General features: G+C 39.0%; 1 protein-coding gene across 15 annotated transcripts in view; it reads right to left on the bottom strand.

The window, feature by feature from the left end:
- The window catches only part of ARHGAP44 (Rho GTPase activating protein 44), a 111,601-nt gene that overhangs the window by 31,404 nt on the left and 60,530 nt on the right, over window positions 1–19,667 (bottom strand). For 13 of the 15 annotated variants that reach the window (XM_087887280.1, XM_087887277.1, XM_087887285.1 and 10 more), the window contains exons 2-9: window positions 8,425–8,464; window positions 5,898–6,002; window positions 5,557–5,633; window positions 4,665–4,776; window positions 2,922–2,998; window positions 1,349–1,466; window positions 946–1,014; window positions 731–812 (exon numbers count right to left, since the gene is read on the bottom strand). In XM_087887280.1, coding sequence (XP_087743406.1) covers window positions 731–812; window positions 946–1,014; window positions 1,349–1,466; window positions 2,922–2,998; window positions 4,665–4,776; window positions 5,557–5,633; window positions 5,898–6,002; window positions 8,425–8,464 — 680 coding nt within the window. The remainder of the gene's footprint in view (window positions 1–730; window positions 813–945; window positions 1,015–1,348; window positions 1,467–2,921; window positions 2,999–4,664; window positions 4,777–5,556; window positions 5,634–5,897; window positions 6,003–8,424; window positions 8,465–19,667) is intronic. The other 2 variants (XM_087887278.1, XM_087887282.1) reach the window with 1 other exon arrangement.

Genomic DNA, 19,667 nt, shown 5'->3' with positions numbered 1-19,667 from the left:
GTGGAGTTTTTGATGCTCTCTGAGCTTAGTTGTTTTCTTGCAGATGTTTCATTACCGAACTAGGTAAAATCATCAGTGCTAGATGGGCTTGCTCTCATTTTAAATACTAGCGGTTTGCCCTGTCATGTATGGCCGTTGTAACATCCTTGTGTCACATGATTACAATTTGGCCACTTCACGCCCAATGGATGTTTACATGCTCCAATGTCATGTGATTACCATTTGTGTACTTCACAGGCAGTTTCTGACAAGCAAGTCAATGGAAACGCTGGCAGTAAAATTAGAGATTGTGGTTATGTGATGTCTTGCTTAATGACCAATGGTAATTCGTGTAACAATCACAGCAAAAGTGAGATTGAAATTGTCTGTCACGGTCATGAGCTGTCTCCCTTAATGTCTGTGTTGCTTAGTGGTCATTAGATGAAGACTATCTGTCGATCCCATTGAGTCCTTGCATTTTAGAATAAGGTGGTGGTAATCAGTCTCAAATGGTAATGTATCATTTTGGGGTATTCTGACTGGATGGTGTTATTAACTGGATGTGATTATTATTCACTCTCTAACTTGGTAAATAAGCCAACAATAGCAGAGTGGAAGTTTATGGATTTTATGCTTAACTGAGAACTGAATCATCCTGAGACAAAAGACAGAAATCACGTTGCTTGAACAAAGAGTCCATAATGTGTCTTGTATCTAGCGGCAACGATAACCTGAGAAGCACCATACTTACCCTGCTGTGCTTTGATTTGAGGCAACACATTCTGCAAAAGTGCTAATGACTTTCTGTGGTACTCTGCTTGCACTTCTATTAACTGGGAGAAAAATATAATGGGATATAGGCTGTAAGAATACACGATCAGGAAGGCACCATGGTATTACAAAGAGGAGGGGGAAGGAAGCCAAAGAGGGACAAAGATGCTAAAAGCCAGGCTTTCTGGTACTTACAGTCTGAAAATAGTTTGCATAGTCTATCTCTTTGGCCACAAAATTGTACATGTCAGCTGAGAGCTGATCCTGCAGGAAGTTAAAAAAAAGAAGAACAACTCAAAACACAAAACTCAAAACACCTGAAGTGTTGCTAGATGCTTCCTTATCTTTACAGAAAGTTTAAAATATATCCCAAAAAAAGCAGAGCAATGCGAATTGTATTGCAATTCACAGTGCTGATATTCCTTTTATTTATCTGTTTGAGACAAATCAGCATATACACAATAATACCATTTCCCGATTGATTATGTGCCATCCTAAATACCAGATTTACATGTATAATAAAAGATGGATTTGCAGCTAATTTCTGGCCACCTCCTGGAAGTCAATTGTCTAGAATGAAAAGGGGGAGGGGAGATACCCTGCAAATCTCCACTCTGTTTGCTGCCTCCTCCATCTCTTCCCTGAGAGCATCCGCTTTGGCACCCGAAGGCTGCAAGTTGCTTGACAAACCTGAAGACTTGGCTGACTGTTGCCATCTGTAGGAGAAAGAAGAGCAAAGATGTAGGCTGTTCAATGGGACACAGGACCTATCTTAGGACTGTGCCTTCCTGCCTTGCCAGAACAATATAATATCATGTCACATGGAAGGGAGCACATTCTAGCTTTCTCTCTGCCATAAACACAAGCTAATTTTAAGAGTGAAGGCACTTTTGTTAGCATGAACTGATGCCAACATTTTCAAATGCTCATCCCTCAGAGGGATTTTTTTCCCTCCACAGAAATGTCAGCTCAGTGTCTCGGTGATTTCAAATGTCTCCATTTTTAAGGTAATATCACAGCTCTTTCAGAAGGCAAAAATAGCTGATTTTTGAGGAATACCAAGAAAGAAAAGCAATGTGTATATATCTTCAGCCAAATAGTCATCTCTAGCTTGACTAAGGACACAGTAACACTAGAAAGATTTCATTTTATTTATTTTCATCGGTGAAAATCTCAGCCATGGATTCCACAACTGGAAAGGGGTGAAAGACAACAATGCTTTTGGCCTAGTCAGGGCAAGGCCTCTGGCTAATAAGGGACATTGAAGCAACCATGTCTATCTCAATGCAAATCTAAATGTTAATTTTTCCCTGGACAGTAAAGATTGAAAACCCATAACAGAGTATTGCAAAGAAAATGAAATTCCTCCTGTTCTCTTTTCTTTGGGACTTTGAAAGAAATATTTTTGGATTAGAATAGCAGAGACAATGGAATTTTGTAGATCACTATTTTAGTTGATCCAGATGATGGATTACAGAATTCAATGGTCTTTGCTTTTTTCTAAGAATAGGAAGAGGAGATTGGAACTGATTACTGGAGACCACTTAGTGACTCCAACTCTCTAGATGGAAAGAGATACCTTATTCAAGTTATCTTCATTCCACCCATGTAAGGTCCATATTGCTGCATTTAGATGATGTCCCTGAAAGCTTGATTATTTTCCCAAGCCTTGGATAGAATGGTAATAAGACCCTATAACATTCTGTTCTATTTTATATGATTCTTTTCCTTTTTCTGGATGTGTATCTCTTTGTTCTTTCATTTTATTGTTCCAGCTTTTTTATAATGTAAAAAGATTCTGGGTCCAGAATGTGAGTTGGGTGTTTTTTAATCTATGCAAATAAATATATCTTTGAGGAAGCTTTCCCCCCATTTTTTAAAATCATAAAGCCAGCATTAATATATTTTCTCCTGTGCCACAATGGCCCCTGCCGACCCAAACTGAAGGCTGATGGAGAGAGCACACATTTGTACAATCCTGATATATAAATGACAGGAGACAGGTCAGTCTAGCATAAAACTCCATCTGGGATGGATTTTCTTTTTCAATACTGAAAGCCGCCCTAAGGAAACTTGTTTTAAAAACTAGTCCAGCAATAAAAACAGACCCATGAAGCAAACAAAGACTTGGCATTGCAAAGGCAACTGAGAGAGAAAAAAAAGTCTCTTACCTTGTCCTTGATGAATCCATGTCCAGGACTAATTTTGCTAAGTGCTTCCTCTGTTTTTGAATATTTGGGATTTCTACCTGAAGTAGTTTTTTTAGTTAAAAAAAAAAAGAAAGTTATATAGGGAACATTTATAAAGAATAAGACTGCATTGCAAATTCTATGTACTGAACTTCAATAACATCATAGTAATTGTGCAGGCCTAGCATTACAGCCAATGCCAGAACCATGGACAGCTCCTATCCACTCACATGGCTAGCAAGAGAACTTGCCACCATCACCTTCAGAATAGCCACTGGTGTTTAAGGTATGAAGTTGGAAGGAAAAGAAGCCTCCACCTAGAACAGCTTTAAAACCTGGTATTTTCCACATGTGTGGCATTTTGATCATCATAAAGCACAACCAGGTGGCTATGTACCCTGAAAAGTCTCAGAAGCCTTTGGCCCATAACATCCTAAGAGCACAAGGAAAAATGGTGTGGGGGCACAAGAGAGAGAATGTAGCTCTGCAATTCCTGTCCCATAGTACGACTGGCTTATTTAGCAATGGTTTGAATTTCTGATGATGCAGGAAAAGTAGTTTTATCAATGGTTCTCACACTCATGACATTTGCAGCATTCCTATGGGCACATGATCGAGATCCAGGCACTTTGCAAGTGGCAGGGGTTTACAATGGTCACAGGGGGTCTCATGGCCACCTAATTACCATTTGTAAGCTTCACCACCAGCTTTTGACAGGCAAAGTAAATGGAGAAGCCAGCAGGAAATCACAAGCTGCAGTCATGTGATGTTACTTTTAATGATCACAGATGATTTAAACAGAATTACAGAATATGGAAGTCTGGCGTAGGGATGCGATGTTTCACTTAATGACCATGTTACTTAGCAACTGAGTTGCCTGTCTCAATTGTGGTCATTAAGTTAAGACTGCTAGTATTTGTTTGTGTTGTCTGCAGGATAAATCCAGGAGCAATTAAACCAGACAGTATTTCCATAAATAAACTGAAAACAAGCGGTGAGGACACTCTCCGCTTAGTTCCTCTGTGAAGTACCATATTTTTCAGGGGTAAAAGGGGATAAAAGGGGTGAAAATTTGGGTGCGTCTTATACACCGAATGTAGCCCCACCCACCCACTGGCCCCAGCCTTTGGCCTCTGCCTCCCAGCAATTTACCTCCTTGTAGCAAGCAGCAAGAAGAAACAGACCTAATCTGTCTGGTAAATTGCTGGGAGCAGATTTTTTTTCTTGTGCTAATCAAGCTATGCTGAAAACAAACATGAAAGTAAAGCAGGCTATTTGCTGCAACGAGGCAAAATTGCTGGAAGGCAGAGGCAGATTTCTTTTTCTTGTCTTCCTCACCAAAAAAGGTAGGTGCGTCTTATAGTCCGGAGCATGATATAAGCCCTAAACAGATGATCACTTCTGGCTCTTGTAATCACAGTGATAAACATGGCTCATTTAGTACTTGAACACCAGGATAGGATCAGATGCATTTTTCCTACTTGGTTGTGAATTTGACTTCTTAAACAGACTACCTTATTAGTTCCCTTCATTTATTTTGTTGATATGCTATTACTTCCTTTCATTCCAGGATCCAAACTCCAAGAGACCAGAGGCCACAAGTTTTTGACTACAAGCAGATCCTGAAATGCCTCCTGTTCTCAGATCTGCTAGAGATCCACTCACATTTATACCAAACCTAAAAGACCCATGGCAGAAATTCACTTTGAAGTAAGCAACTCTTACCTCTGCCAACACAAACAGTGGTTCTATCACATCCCTTTCAACTTGCAGCTCAAAGTGGATGAGCTCTTGAGCTAGCTTGTCCTCTGCTTCTCCACATAATTTCAGCATCTTCCTGCAAGGAGAACAGGCAGATCTCAAGGGAGAAAGCAAGCAATAGATTAAGAGAGCAGTTGATTCAAGGGATGTTCCTCAGAGGCAGGGCAGGGCAGATGGCTACCATTAATGTTGTTTAGAGTCACCTGAACCATGAGATGGGCAACAAATAAATTTGATAAACAAACAAACAAATAATGTGCCATTCTTTAGACTCAGAAGGTTGCAGAGCAGAGAGGCTTCTATGGCTTGTCACATTTGTTATTTTGCTACATTTTTCCACATTTTTCCACTGAAAAGTCACTTTCAGTGATAAATAAATAATCAGTAAAAATCGTGGGTGCTAAGAAATGGCTTCATGCTGCTCCAGCTTCATGCTTTGATTTATCCCTCGATTTATCTGACTTGAGGTTGCTTGTTGAAGATCGATCATAATGGATTGTAAAGTCCTAAACTAAAGAGGTCTGTAGGAAAAAGTGGTGGCTTATTTACAATTAGTAGAAGCAATTCAAATGAGCGGAAGGGTAAATTATTTATTACAACACTGTATTTGTGGCTTTAATTTTTTTCCCTTTGTATGTGATGATTTGTGCTTGTGAGCTGCCTCCCCTTTTATGAGGGAAAATGCTGGAAGTAAGGCTCATAAAATTAATCACTTCAACCTTACCACAAGCACTCAACATGTTTTCAAATGAACCAATTCCCCAAATGGAAAAACTTTATTGTGATTGAAACACCTTCCTAGCTTCTCCTTTCTCAAAGTGATAGCTGTTCCGCAGACATTGGACTGGAATCTTACCCAAGCAGGCAGTCATCTCCTAGGATAGCAGAACCTTCCATCAAGCACTGAGCAAGTGACGTCAAAGGCAATTTCTTCTGCAACAAAAGCAACTGTTGTATGATTTTTTCTAAAAAAAAGAACCAATGACATCCCAGCCTTTTCATCTCTCATCCAGAAAACAATTTTACTTCCACCCAACCAGTATTTCGAACCATTCACTTCCCACCATATTCTTGGAGAATTCATGCATGAAAGTGGAAAGCCCCTTGAAGGGGTGTTTGCATCTTAATTCCACTGCCTTCTCTTTTCAGGGTAAAAGAGCCCTATTTCCTGATACAGGGGATACCAGGATCTCTCACCGAGCGCTTATCAGAATCTGATCCCTGCTGCCCCTGAAGACATGCCGTCAGCTTCTTGTGCGTGCTGTGGGAGACCTGCTTCACCAGCTCCAAACGCTTCTCCACCTGTGGATGGACATCTCACATATCACATCAGAAAAATGCATCCTTATTTCCCAGCATGCAACTCTCCTCATGATAAATCCTCCTCCTCAAGGTAAACTGCTCCTCAAAGTAAATCCATGGCCAACCTTTATAGACATTTTCATAATTCACTTACAATTTGCTTTCTGAAACGGCCTTTTTAAAGAATATGCTGAACCATGCATATGAGAGAACATATCCCATTACTCCTTAACACAAATTAATTTTAATGCCTAGACCTGGTATTATGTTAGGCCATAATGTGGTTTGCATGACTGGATACATCCTGATTTAAAGAAGTCAAGCGGAGTTTGTAGATTACTGATTACAGCAGATAAGCAAAAGTAGGCATACGTGGTTTCTTTGTGATTTCTTAGCTTATTCTTTGTTTGTTGCTGTAATTGACCCAATCACCTGATTAGTCTATAGAGGTACAAGGGAAGATCAGAGGAAAGCTAGTCTAAATAATACAGACATAAAAATTAGACTTAGGTCAACCATCCAACGCATTAAATAAAAACCAGGCCAGTCATATTTATTTATTTATTTATTTATTTATTTTTGAATTTGTATACCGCCCTTCTCCCTGAGGACTCAGGGCGGTGAACAGCCAGATAAAAACACCAGATACAAATATTAAAACACATTTAAAAATATATATAGATTTGGCCCCGTTAATTAAAAACGATCAGCAAAACAGAACAATTAATAAAACCCTTAAAAAGAAATTAAGCCAGCCCGGCTTGTTGAAAAAAGAAAGTTTTAAGGGCACGGCGGAAGGCACTGAGGTCATGGATTCTCCTTATCTCAGGGGGCAACTGATTCCAGAGGGTAGGTGCCCCCACAGAGAAGGCCCTCCCCCTGGGGGTCACCAGCCTGCATTGTTTGGCTGATGGCACCCCGAGGAGGCCCTCTCTGTGGGAGCGCACGGGTCGGTGGGAGGTCGTCGGTGGCAGTAGGCGGTCTCGAAGATAGCTAGGCCCTATGCCATGGAGCGCTTTAAAGGTGATAACCAACACCTTGAAGCGCACCCGGAAGACCACCGGGAGCCAGTGCAGTTCACGCAGGAGCGGTGTTACATGGGAGCGCCACGCTGCTCCCGTCACTACCCGCGCTGCTGCGTTCTGGACCAGTTGGAGCCTCCGGGTGCTCCTCAAAGGGAGCCCCATGTAGAGAGCATTGCAGTAATCAAGGCGAGAGGTCACGAGGGCATGAGTGACTGTGCACAAGGCATCCCGATCAAGAAAGGGCCGCAACTGGCGGATCAGGCGAACCTGATAAAAGGTCCCCCTGGTTACAGCCGTCAGATGTTCCTCCAAGGACAGCTGTGTATCCAGGAGGACTCCCAGATTGCGAGCCCTCTCTGTGGGGGCCAAAGACTCGCCCCCAATAGTCAGTGATGGAGTCAACTGACTATATCGGGATGCCGGGAACCACAGCCACTCAGTCTTGGAAGGGTTGAGCCTGAGCCTGTTCCTCCCCATCCATATCCTCAAGTTGTTCCTCCCCATCCTATATCCTCAAGTTGTTCCTACTGACCATCTGTTTTATATTTAGAATCTCTGAATAGGAACATAAGGCCTAGGCAGAACATACACAAGTAACTATCATAATGGCAGGATGTCCAAGAGATAAAAATATAATGGACTTGATTGCATTTGTTCTGTGTGACCCAGCCTACATATGGATATCTAATATCTGGAAGGGACTGTTTTTTGAAATAACTTCTCCCAAAATAATGTCCCTCAAAAGCTTTGGACAAGAATACCTATAATCTCAGCCAGCATGGCCATTAGCCAAGTTGGTTGGAGCTGATGGAAGATCAATTCCAAAACTTTTGGAGGCTGCCATACTTGGAAAGGCAGCTCTAAAGACTAGTCTAGGCTCAGTCTAATCCCATGTTAGAAACTTAACGTATTTTCCATATATCTTCCCAATGAGTGAATCTAATTGATCCTGACACAGAAACCATTATCTTGATTAGGGATGTATTTCAGACATCCCTTCTATAAACACAGAGTACCACAGAATTCAGCAACATTCAGTGAGTCTGCTCTGGAGTTAACCTTTCTTGAAAATAGCACTAGAAAGATAATAACTTGTCAAAAAGCATATTCACATTTAGCAGAATGTTTTTAAATATTTTTTAAAAAACATATAATTTATTTTCTACTTAATCGCTTTCTAACTGAAATAGAGTTCAAATGTGTTAACAGTAGAGTCTTAAAAAAATAAATTATTAGAGACCTTTCCCTAAAAACATCAACTTTATTCCTGATACCTTTGTCATTCTTCATCCCAGTAAATTCTATCTGGAAGACTGTTTTTTATTTCATGCATGGCAAATTTCAGTATCAACCAATGGCAAGCATAAGGTATCAGGGGAAAAAAATCAGCATAGTACCTGCAAAAGATCTTCATTCAGAACTTCTGTTTTCTCAGCCCTAAAACAAAAAGAAAGCATAGTAATTCAAGATGACACAATGAATAGTTTGTCACAATTTAAAAGTGAAATTTGAAACTTAGAAACCTGGACAAGGCCAAAGAAGAGCACAGCCTTCAAGGCTAATTGAAACAGAAACCATTGTACAAAATAAGAGAAAATCATCCTATTACTTGGTGATGCTGCTAGTAGCCTATGACTAAGGCTAACTGCAACCTATATCATATCTCCTATAGCAAGTGAGAATCAAACTTTTAGACATAACACTTACTGTTTACTGATCTACTTACCCTTATCTTTCTTGACCTTCACAAAACTATAGCTGAAATGGACCCCCTCACGCAGCCATAAAAAGCCCCCCCAAAAAACTTTCACACTTTACACACACACAACACAACACAACTGGCTCACCCACAATGTAAAAGCAGCTGTGCTAGACCCAAAATGGCCCCTGCAACAAGCAGGAACCTCACACAGGCCACAAAAAGCCCCCCAAAAAACAACTTTCACACTTTACACACACACAACACAACACAACACAACACAACACAACTGGCTCACCCACAATGTAAAAGCAGCTGTGCTAGGCCCAAAATGGCCCCTGCAACAAGCAGGAACCTCACACAGCCACAAAAAGCCCAAAAAGACAACTTTCACACTTTACACACACAAAATTCCACATACAGCTTTGTGAGATTTTGTGTGTTTGTGTAGTTAGAGTGAAACACTACAGAAACACACTAAATCTCAGAAAGCTGCACAAATATTATTTTATTTTATTTTTACATAAAAGCAGCTGAATTTAAAACTTCCTAAACTTTAAATGGCTAGGTCTAAAAAAAGAACAACTAACCCCCCCCCCCAAATTAACTGTTTTTTTTTAAAGCTCCAAAGGGGAAAAAAACTTACCCAATAGAACAGGGGTCTCCAATCTTGGCAACTTTAAGACTTGTGGACTTCAACTCCCAGAATTCCTCAGCCAGCTTTGCTTTGGTGGCTGAGGAATTCTGGGAGTTGAAGTCCACAACTCCCTGCCTGCTTGATGGCAGGCAGAGAGATTCAGTTGCTTGCTGATGCAATGGATTGCAGGGATTACAGCAAGGCGTTGTGACCAGCAGCTAAGGTAAGCAAGCTGAGGGGGGAGGGGGAGGGATTTTTGCTACCGATTAGCAGGCAACTCAGCTGAGATCGTCAGAGCTTGGATCGTCAGAGCCATTTAAAAGAAAAAAAAAAGGCTCTGATGATCGCGCGGCTCAGCTGGGCATGGGGGGCGGGGGCAGGGATTTTTGCTACTGTTTCTCTGAACTGCCCACCACCATCGCTATCTACTCGCCCGAGCCAGTCCGAACTGGGAGCATTTCACCCCTGGGTCAGATCCAGCCCACGGGCCTTAAGCTTGACACCCGTTCTAAAGTCTCAACTTCAAGACTTCTACAATAACAAACAGTTCTATGAATTTTCCTTAATATTTAGGAATTCTAATCAGTAGGAAGTCCCCCCCCATATTAATATGGAATAATTTTTGTAATTCCCACAAATTATTGTTGTTCTACCCCACTGGAGCTGGGCTTCATCTTTCTGTAGACAACTCTCAGACTTTTTTCTTCATCCTTCTTTTCTCAAACCTCAACACATTCAGTACTTTCAGATATCCTTAGAGTATCTAGATTTTCAGACTCTGCATCCTTATTTTGATCATCTTCTGTAAATGCATATCCTAGAGTGTGCCCTCCAATACTCAATACTCAAATCCAAACACACCAGCTCCATTTTTCTATAAGCAGTGCTCATAGATTTTGAGTATGGAAATAGAATTTGCAGAGAGTCTTAAAGCAAGATTTTGCCAGTTGTCAAAAAGGGACTCAATTTTGATTCTAATCAAAAGGTAGGGACTGCCTCATAGGAAAGAATGTCCCCTCATACTATATCAGAACGGGTCAAAAAGTTATTCCTCCTTTCTTCTCCCTACATACCTCTAAGCTTCTTAGTCAGATTTGCTTTCTCAGCCAATTCCTGACTTCATACTATTTTTCCTTTGTCTGCCTTCTGAATCAAAAGGATGTAAACCACATGGTTATTCTAAAGAAATACAGTTGCATAAACTCTTCTGCACATTAAGACTTTAAGACATTGATTAAGAGCCACCCAGAAGGCTGGCTATATAAATGTTTTAAATAAATAAATTGGTACCTGTGTATGTATTGTTAAAACAGTCCAATTTTTAACATTAATCTGGGAATCTGGCCCTTAAAGACATTTGAATTGAATAAACATTTGGGACATTGTTTTTTAAAGGAATACATGGACATAAAAAAAAGTGCTTTTGCTGTTACAAGACTATCATTCTTCAGAAGTAATATCTGAATGTTAATTTTGCAGATCAAATATCACTTTCAAGTTCAAAGACACCTACAAAATTGGATGTTAAATTCCAAGCATAATCTGTTCTGGTTTAATTTTTTTTTTTTTTTTTTGCTTTAATTTATATGCTGCCCTTCTCCGGAGACTCAGGGCGGCTTACAATGCCTTCATACTTTTGTATATTTATACAAAGTCAACTTATTGCCCCCACAATCTGTGACATTTGTCTGAGTATATATAGAGAGTCATTTTAAATATTACGGTTGTTTTTGCTTCAGTAAAAATAAGACTACTGATTAAATGTTTATATTTTGCTTAAACAAATATAACTATTTGTTAGATTGAATCAACAATCTTAATTTACTCCACCAATCTGTCTTCTAATATAGCCAGGCAAATGTCCTTGAATCATACCAAAGTGAAGAACTGTTGCCAGATTTAGAAATTCTCAATATATATTTACCTCTGTATGTTCCTAGGTATCATGGTTAATAGTCACTGAGATATATTGTTCCATAACTGTATTCAATATTTATATCTAAGCCAACATGACTACTTTTTTGGTAGAAAATTGTTACATTAATTTATATGGGCAAATGTTTGGGTAAACTGGTCTCTGGTGAAAGAAACTGTATATTTATGTATTGATTTTAAAAACTTGAAGTTGTCTCCCCAACATTTAGCTTTTCTCATATAAAAAGCCCTAAATATATGCATCTTTCAGTGTGCAAACATTAATAAAATAATCTATTGCTCTGTTTACCTTCTCTACTTCATGCTTTCCTATTCTTCATCTTAGTATCTTGATTTTTCAATCCACTGAAAAAAACCTAAAATACCCACACCTCATCAACTAACTTAAATAATAGAAACATCACCTCAAGTCAAGTTAGGTTTAGGCAATTTAAATATTCTTTTTCCTGTCTGACATGATTTGAAATAGTTTCTTCCTCATTTTTAGCCTTTTAAATTGTCAATGGGTTTTAGTTTGAATGTTTTAAATTTTGGGCCAAAGTCATATAATTCTTTTAAAAATTTTAAATTTTGTATTGGTATGTGTTTCAGTTCTGGCTGTGCACCGCCCTGAGTCCACTAGGAGAAGGGCGGGATACAAATTTAAATAAATAAATAAATAAATAAATAAATAAATAAATAAATAAATAATCTTTTTAGTAATAATAAATTTTAAAAAACCTCCTTTATTCTTTATTTCTAGATCACTACTTATAATTTCCTAACAGAGATCCTCCTTCTCAAGCTATTACAGCAAATTAAGTTTTATAGTTAATTGAAAAATCTGAAGAATACATACTTTTGCTTGAATAAAGATCCATTACCCGACTGAAAGCTTTCTAAACACCTTATGGCAATTCTCTCTCTAACAGCTGGGATGAGTAGGCATACTTTCTTCAAATAGAAGTGTTATATATTGATGTTTGCCAAATTCAAAAGTACTTTTTATCCCCTTTTCTCCCACCACCAAAAGCCATTGGTTGTTAGCTACCATTATTCCAGGAAGCCAATTTTAACTATTACAAAAAATAGAACCAACTGAAAAATAGGCTTAGGGATGAAAAATATCTAAAACATTAAGTCCTATATGTGAAGTGTGCAAAATGAATTGGAGAGAGTTAATGAGTTAGAAAGTTTCTGGATCATTGAATTCTACCAGCATCCCTTGTTTCAGTATAAGGTAGAAACTGACTACTGTGATGACTACTGAAGCATGTAATCAATATATCAATATAGTTATTACAAAAGTAATGGGCTCATATTTATGACCATGTTTCCAGTTTTTTTTAAAAGTGTAGTTTTAGGAGACATGAACATTATACAGTATTTATTGTATTTTAAAAGCATAATGGTTACACAATCTACTTTCTTGATAAAAAAGACCATGCTCTTAAAAGAACTGAGTGAAGGATGTTTCAAGGAATTTATCTATCTTTTTCAAATGAAAAACTGAATTATATTAAAATAGTGGGTTTTTTTTAAAAAAATTCTAAACTATAAAGATACGCAAGGAAAAAACAGACCAAAACACTATAAGGAGCTGATTCAGCTTAATAAATTTTTCATGTAATCTATATGAGCACATGGAGAAAAAGATATGAAAATTGAACCAAGTATTCCTCCCCCATTATTAATTCAGACAGATTTCTATACCTCCACAATCAGAAACTCTTGATGACTTATATGTAACATAAAAAGACCAGTTAAAATATCCACTGCAATATGCAAGCCAAACAAGCTTCATGGATAACAATAAAAACAATAGACCAAATCATAAAAGTGAAAACAAGAAAACTGAAAATAAAGATGAAACAATGTCTTATTCAACAACTTCCGAAATGCCAGCAAAAAAGGGTGTAGCCTGATTTCCATGGGCGGCTGTTCTACACTTCGTTACTGCCACAGAAAACCAGTGTCGCCCTCACTTCAGACCCCCAAACCTCCTAAAATTGTGGGCTGTTTAACAGTTTCTTTCTAAGCAATCTAATTGGTTGTGATAAAGGCTTTATAGGTCACAGCCAGCACTTTAAATTGTGTTGAAAAGCAACCAGCGACAAGTGCAGGATCTACAAAATCAGTGTTATAAGTTCCAAATGCTAGGAGCCTGAAATTACATGGACCACTGCATTTTGAACCAATTCTAGCTTCTGAGCAGCAACCAGAAGTACAACTCCCAATATGACACATTACAGTAGTCTATCAGTTGCTAATGAGGACTTGATAACTAGCATACCGGTATTAGCTAAAGCTGGAGTTAAACTCACCTGGTGATAATTTCAACCTGCCATCCCAGGAAGAGCCATGAATCCAGAAGGATATTTGAATCATGAATCTGCTCCCTGAGGTATAATGCTTATTTATCAAACAATATTCTGGCGATGACAAAGATGTATCATTTTTGACTTACTAAGATTTATCTTTGGTATGTTCTCCCCTACTCAGATCCTTACAACTTCCAGATACCTCATGACAATGTAGAGTTGACTTTCATCATCATATTAAACCCCAAGCCATCAAAAACGTATTTCAGTGACTTCGCGGAAATATTAAGAAGCAGGGGATCCCTGAGCATTCTGACTATATATCAGTGATGGCTAACCTTTTTTTCCTTGGGTGCCAAAAGTGTGCGTGTGCATGTGATAGCACACAGGTGTATGCCCAGACCCATAATCCAATGCCCCCCATGCATGGCCCGCCCCCTGTGCATATGCGCGCAATCCCCCTACACTGCCCCGCCCCCCTGCACAGGTGCCTGCGATCCCCCCATGCTCCCCCACTCCCCCTCGCATGCATGCACAATCCCATGACCCGTTTTGGGCCTAGCAGGCCTCCCTGAAGCCTCTGGAGGCTGGAAATGGCCCATTTCCGAACTTCCAGTAGGCCATTTTTCGCCCTCCCAGAACCTCTGCACGAGCCCTGTACTTACCTGGCATCCAAAATGGGCTGCATGGAGACTCCTGGGAGGGGAGGGGACGGGCGGCATGGGCATGCACGCGTGTCTCCCGCACGCATGGCAGACTCGAAAATCAGCTGGCCGGCGGGAAGTGCACACATGTGCACGATGGAGCTGATCTATGGCAATGGCTCACATGCCCGCAGCAATGGCTGCGCGTGCCACCTGTGGCACGCTTGCCATAGGTTTGCCATCATGCTATATATCAATGAAAACCAGCCAACGTCTCCTTCCCTCTCCTATATTGGAATGATCCACTGAGGACTGCATAGAACCATTGCAGAACAGTGTCTCTTATCCCAACCCTGCAGTTTGTCCAATGGGATAACCAGGATGGGTGCCCTATTCCTATCCATGAACAGTCATCTGTGTTCAGCCAAAGTGAAGGCTGGGTTCTTAGGACAAGGAGTGGGCTCATTTCTCCATCAAACCTATCTCCCTGCAATCAATCCTTTCCTGTCTTCCTTCTTATTTAATCAATTTTTTTTTACAGCCCATCAACTATCTTTTAATCTTATTCTTGTAGACTTCGACAAGCATATTCATCGTTACAAGGGGTCAGAGACACAAAGACTGTTCTTTTCTTCAATGTTACAGATGAGGGACAGGACTCATTTCTATCCATAAACAATGAAAGAGTAGTAATGGAAAAAGGAAGGTAGATGGGTGGGGCCTGACAAATGGATTCTCATTGAAAATACAGGTAGCTCTTGACTTACGGTCACAACTGAGCCCAGAATTTATGTTGTTAAGTGAGAAATTTGTTGAGTGAGCTTTGTCCCATTTTATGGCTTTTCTTGCCACATTTGCTAACTGAATGACTGCAGTTGTTAAATTAGTAACATGGTTATTCAGTGGATTTGGCTTCCCCATTGACTTTCCTTGTCAGAAGGCCTCAAAAGATGGTCACATGACCCTGGAACACTGCAACTGTCATGAATATGAACAAGCATCTGAATGTAAATCCATGGGGATACTGCAACAGTCATGTGTGTGAAAAATGATCATAAGTCACTTTTTTCAGTGCCATTGTACGATCACTAAACGAACTGTTGTAAATCTAGGATTACCTGTTCTCTAATGAAGATATCTACCCAAGGCCAATGAGTTATCGTGGTGAATGTCTCCAGTTGGTACAAACCAGGGGTGAAATCCAGCAGGTTCTGACAGGTTCTGGAGAATTGGTAGCGGAAATTTTCAGTAGTTCGGAGAACCGGCAAATACCACCTCTGGCTGGCCCCAGAGTGGGGAGGGAATGGCGATTTTGCAGTATTCTTCCCCTGCCATGCCCAAGCCACACCATGCCCACCAAACCACGCCCACAGAACCGGTAGTAAAAAAATTTGGATTTCACCACTGGTACAATCTATCTTCAATGGTATTGCTATGGTTGTGGTCCTTCAGGAGAAGCAGCTGTATTTTGTTTTCCAGTTGGAAGAGTTCTATTGTGTTTTCAACACTGTATATTTATTTATTCACTAAATTTATATGTTGGCCCATTCAGAGTGACTAGCCACATTGTTAGAAATATTTAAAAGTCAAGAAAATACTATTCTGCACAGATTTCTCTCCATGCAGTCATATCCTGTAATCTTCACACAGAAAAATATGTTCTATAATGGGCAGTGGCAAAGAGGCAGCCTATAATTCCCAAAGGAAGCAATCTGATACTACAGCTTGTACTGCTGGTAAACATCATAAATTAAGCGAGGAGGTTCAGAGATTATCTGGTTGATGAACTACCTGAAATTACAATCCAGGTCAGTTCTTGCTTGAATTTACTCTTTAATTTTAACTAATTTCTACAACATTTATAGGATGAAGCTGTCATTCCCCCCCACCCCCCAAGATTTATGTATGGTTACATAAATGAAATATGTTTTTGCTAAATTGTAGTTATTTCAGCAGAAAAAGAAAATACCTACTACATCCATATAGAAACAATTTACTCCAAAGAATTCACTGTCAAGACGCCATGCAATGACATTGTTTCCTGGGTTAAATCTATGTATATTTAGGTGAAAGAGCAATTCCGGTTATTCAACTTTATATTCAAAATCCATTCATGTATGAAGAGATGGCAGAAGAATCCATATCTGATCCATAGGTCTGCAAGTATACAAATGGATCTTCGCCTCAAGAGATTTCACTATTCTCTAACTAGTGCAATATAGTTTAAAAGAAATTCAGATTAAAGTAGAAACTGAGTAAACCACAAAAATTATGCAGAAATGAAATGGAACAAAATTAGAGGTGTCTATTCCTATCACGTTTTGTTAAGATTCCGGTTGAGGTAAGTTCTAACAAAAAAGTTCTACAATATATACCATTTCTGATGATGCATTTGCGTACAAAAGTCAGAAGTTTGTCATTATAGTCTTCAAGTTAAAACAATCAAATCAAATATGAATTGGATCAAAATGTAAGATTTCTTCTGCCGTCTCTGGGCTAAACAATAACAATCCTCTTTACTTCTCACCCCAAAACATTATTTCAATTTTTACAAGATGCACTGGAGGAAAATAAAAGTCCAGTCTATGCCTATAGCTTCTGGCTGGAAACCATGCCCTAGGGAAGTTGCCTGTAGACATGGAGGCTGGCAAGCCTCCCTAATAAAACTGCTTCCATAAAAAAGAGTGGATTATATTGAATTTGGATGTCTGCAGCTTCTCAAACCGGGCAGCTGGTTTCACAATCTCAGACATGTTCATGCTTTGCTTCACTGTGATTTTGTGCTTGTTTAACAAACCAACACAATTAGCATTCCAGTAATGCCCAGGCAGATGGAGGTTATAGCGCTGAATGACAACACTGCCACCCTCTAATAAACCTAAAAATGCTTCAATGCCAGGAAAGGAAATTACATTCTAATTTCCCTGATGTGTAATAAAAGGAGGAGGAGGCTTTGAAAAGAAACTTGCCACATACCTAGAATTGAGAGGTTAAAAAAAAAAAAAGATGATTCCAGGATATTTGGGCAAAGAATCTCACTTTATTCTTTTCTATCACAGAGGAAAAACCTGTGTGTGGTATTATCTTAGCAGTGATGAAATTTCCTATACAAGAAGCATTTTTGCAAACATTTTCGGGGAGTAATTTCTACAAGCAACATGCTACTTATCTAAAAGCAAGGTATCTTATTGGAAACCTCCAATGTAATTTACAGTAGTTTCTGATTTCAAATTTTCTTATGAGCAAAATTTCAGAACAAAATGTCACAAAGTTGATATGTAATGTTCTCTGGTTGCTGTAAAATTATACGTTAAATGCCCTTCTCCAACCTGAGAACATAAAATTATCAAAAAAGCTCTTTTGGATCAAGACATTTAGTCTAGCATTCAGCATTATACAAGATTAACTGGATAGAACTGGGAAGTTCGTATGCCTGGACTGTACGGTGACAGCTCCCCTTTCCTGTCCCTTTCTAGCAACAAAGATTTAAGGCATGCCACTTATGATTCAGGAGATATCAGCCACTGATATTACTCAGTTTGATTCTGAGCCTCTCACATTCACTTTTAAAACCATCCAAATTACCAGAATTTACCAGAATTATTGGCAGCAAATACCACAATTTACTTATTTCCTCCCTCTATGCTGAATCTCCATGTATTTGATCCTAATGGGTGACCTTGAGTTCTAACATTGTGAAAGAGGGAGGATATTGAATATTGTCCCAAATGCATGAATGAGCATCTGATGCATAGATCTCTCTAAATAGTGTTCATCAAGTACCTGGAAGAGCATCTCCTGAGTCACTGTAAGGATATCTAGTGGATAAAATTGCTCAGGCTCAGGGTGGATAAAAATCAATGATTTTTTTTAAAAAATCAAAAAAATCAGATTTTTTTTTATTTAAATCGGATTTTTTTTTATTCTTATTGAATTTATTTTAATAAAAACTTTTGGGGTAAAAATCTATCGTAAGATAGTTTTCTATTTAAGATACATAAATAATTTAGTTTATTCAGCATGAAATGGAGCTTAGTTATGTAGCATGAGGCTGTATATTCTGCAACACTGGAACTATCGGTGAGTCAACAGTGGGTCAAAGGAGTAGCAGAGATGACAGTTGCTCTTTAAAAATTATGATTTAAATCGAGTTGATTTAAATCAAGCCTTTTTACTAGTGATTTAAATCATGATTTAAATTGTGATTTAAATCAACTCGATTTAAATCAAATCCACCCTGCTCAGGCTTGTTGGGCATAACTCGCCCCCCCCCCCTTGTTGTGGGGTGTCACAGGGGTTGCTACCCCTACCACACTTATTTAACATCTATATGAAGTATTTCAATTAAATCATCCATCAACATCCCATCAATAAGTACATAATGTTCAGTTATATACTTCAACTTTGAGCTGAATAGAAGATCTGATTGACTGTTTTGTTCCAGTGATTAGTGTCAGTCACCCAAGAAAACCAGACAGGCATCATGACAAGAGCTAATTCTACTTTATTGTAAGGCTACATTAACAGAATCTTGCAAGTTTGAAAGTGCAAATTTCTCACCTTCTCTTTTTACTGATAAATTAAGGTGGATTTTTTTTTGTAAGTTTCTTTCTCTGCCCTTTTATCTGATCATTCCCTAGGCAGCAACTCTTCTCTTCATCTTCGAGAATCATCCTCACATCCCATTACAATTAGAGACTACAAATGTCTGTGTGGAAATGATCATACTTTGACTTTATCCTGACAAGATGGAATAATTTTGGAAATAGAAACTCTCCCATTTCAGAGATATTGAATATTTAGCGTCCTGGGGTCATGTAATTGCCTTTTGTGACCTACTGTCAAGCAAGGTCAATGGGGAAGCCAGATTCACTTAACAACCATGTTACTAACTTAATCAATGCAATGATTCCCTTAACTGTGGCAAGAAAAGTTGTAAAATAAGGCAAACTCACTTAGCAAATGTTTCACTTAGCAACATAAATTCTTAGTCCTGATTGTGGTCATAAGTTGAGGACTACCTGTATTTTTGGGGGGAGGGGTCTTCTTGGACTCAATTCCTCCTTGAGTAACTATGCCTGGGTGTGTCTTTGTACATCCCTCTTGAATGCCAGATTTGGTCCTTTTCAGATGAGGAGGTTTTGCTCACTGTTAATCATGCTTTGGTCTCCTCCCATTTGGATCACTGTAATGAACCGTTCATGGGGTGATCTTGCAGAATATTCATAGGACACAAGAAACATTCTGTTTGCTGACAAAGCTGAAGAGCTGATTTTCACTTAGACCCTATATTCTACTAAACTCAGGTTGATAGTAAAAAAGAAAAAAGGGAGAAAGAAAACAAGAAAAGCAAAGGCAGATTTTCAGGGGCACCTAAACGTAACAGAAAGCCAAGTCCCTCCAGCTATCCCCTCTACAATAGGTT

The sequence above is a fragment of the Pantherophis guttatus genome, chromosome 2, assembly GCF_059756535.1.
Source record: "Pantherophis guttatus breed Tessera chromosome 2, ASM5975653v1, whole genome shotgun sequence".
NCBI lineage: Eukaryota > Metazoa > Chordata > Lepidosauria > Squamata > Colubridae > Pantherophis > Pantherophis guttatus.
Note: the sequence above shows the minus strand (reverse complement) of the source record. Positions and strands in the feature narration are given on the sequence as shown.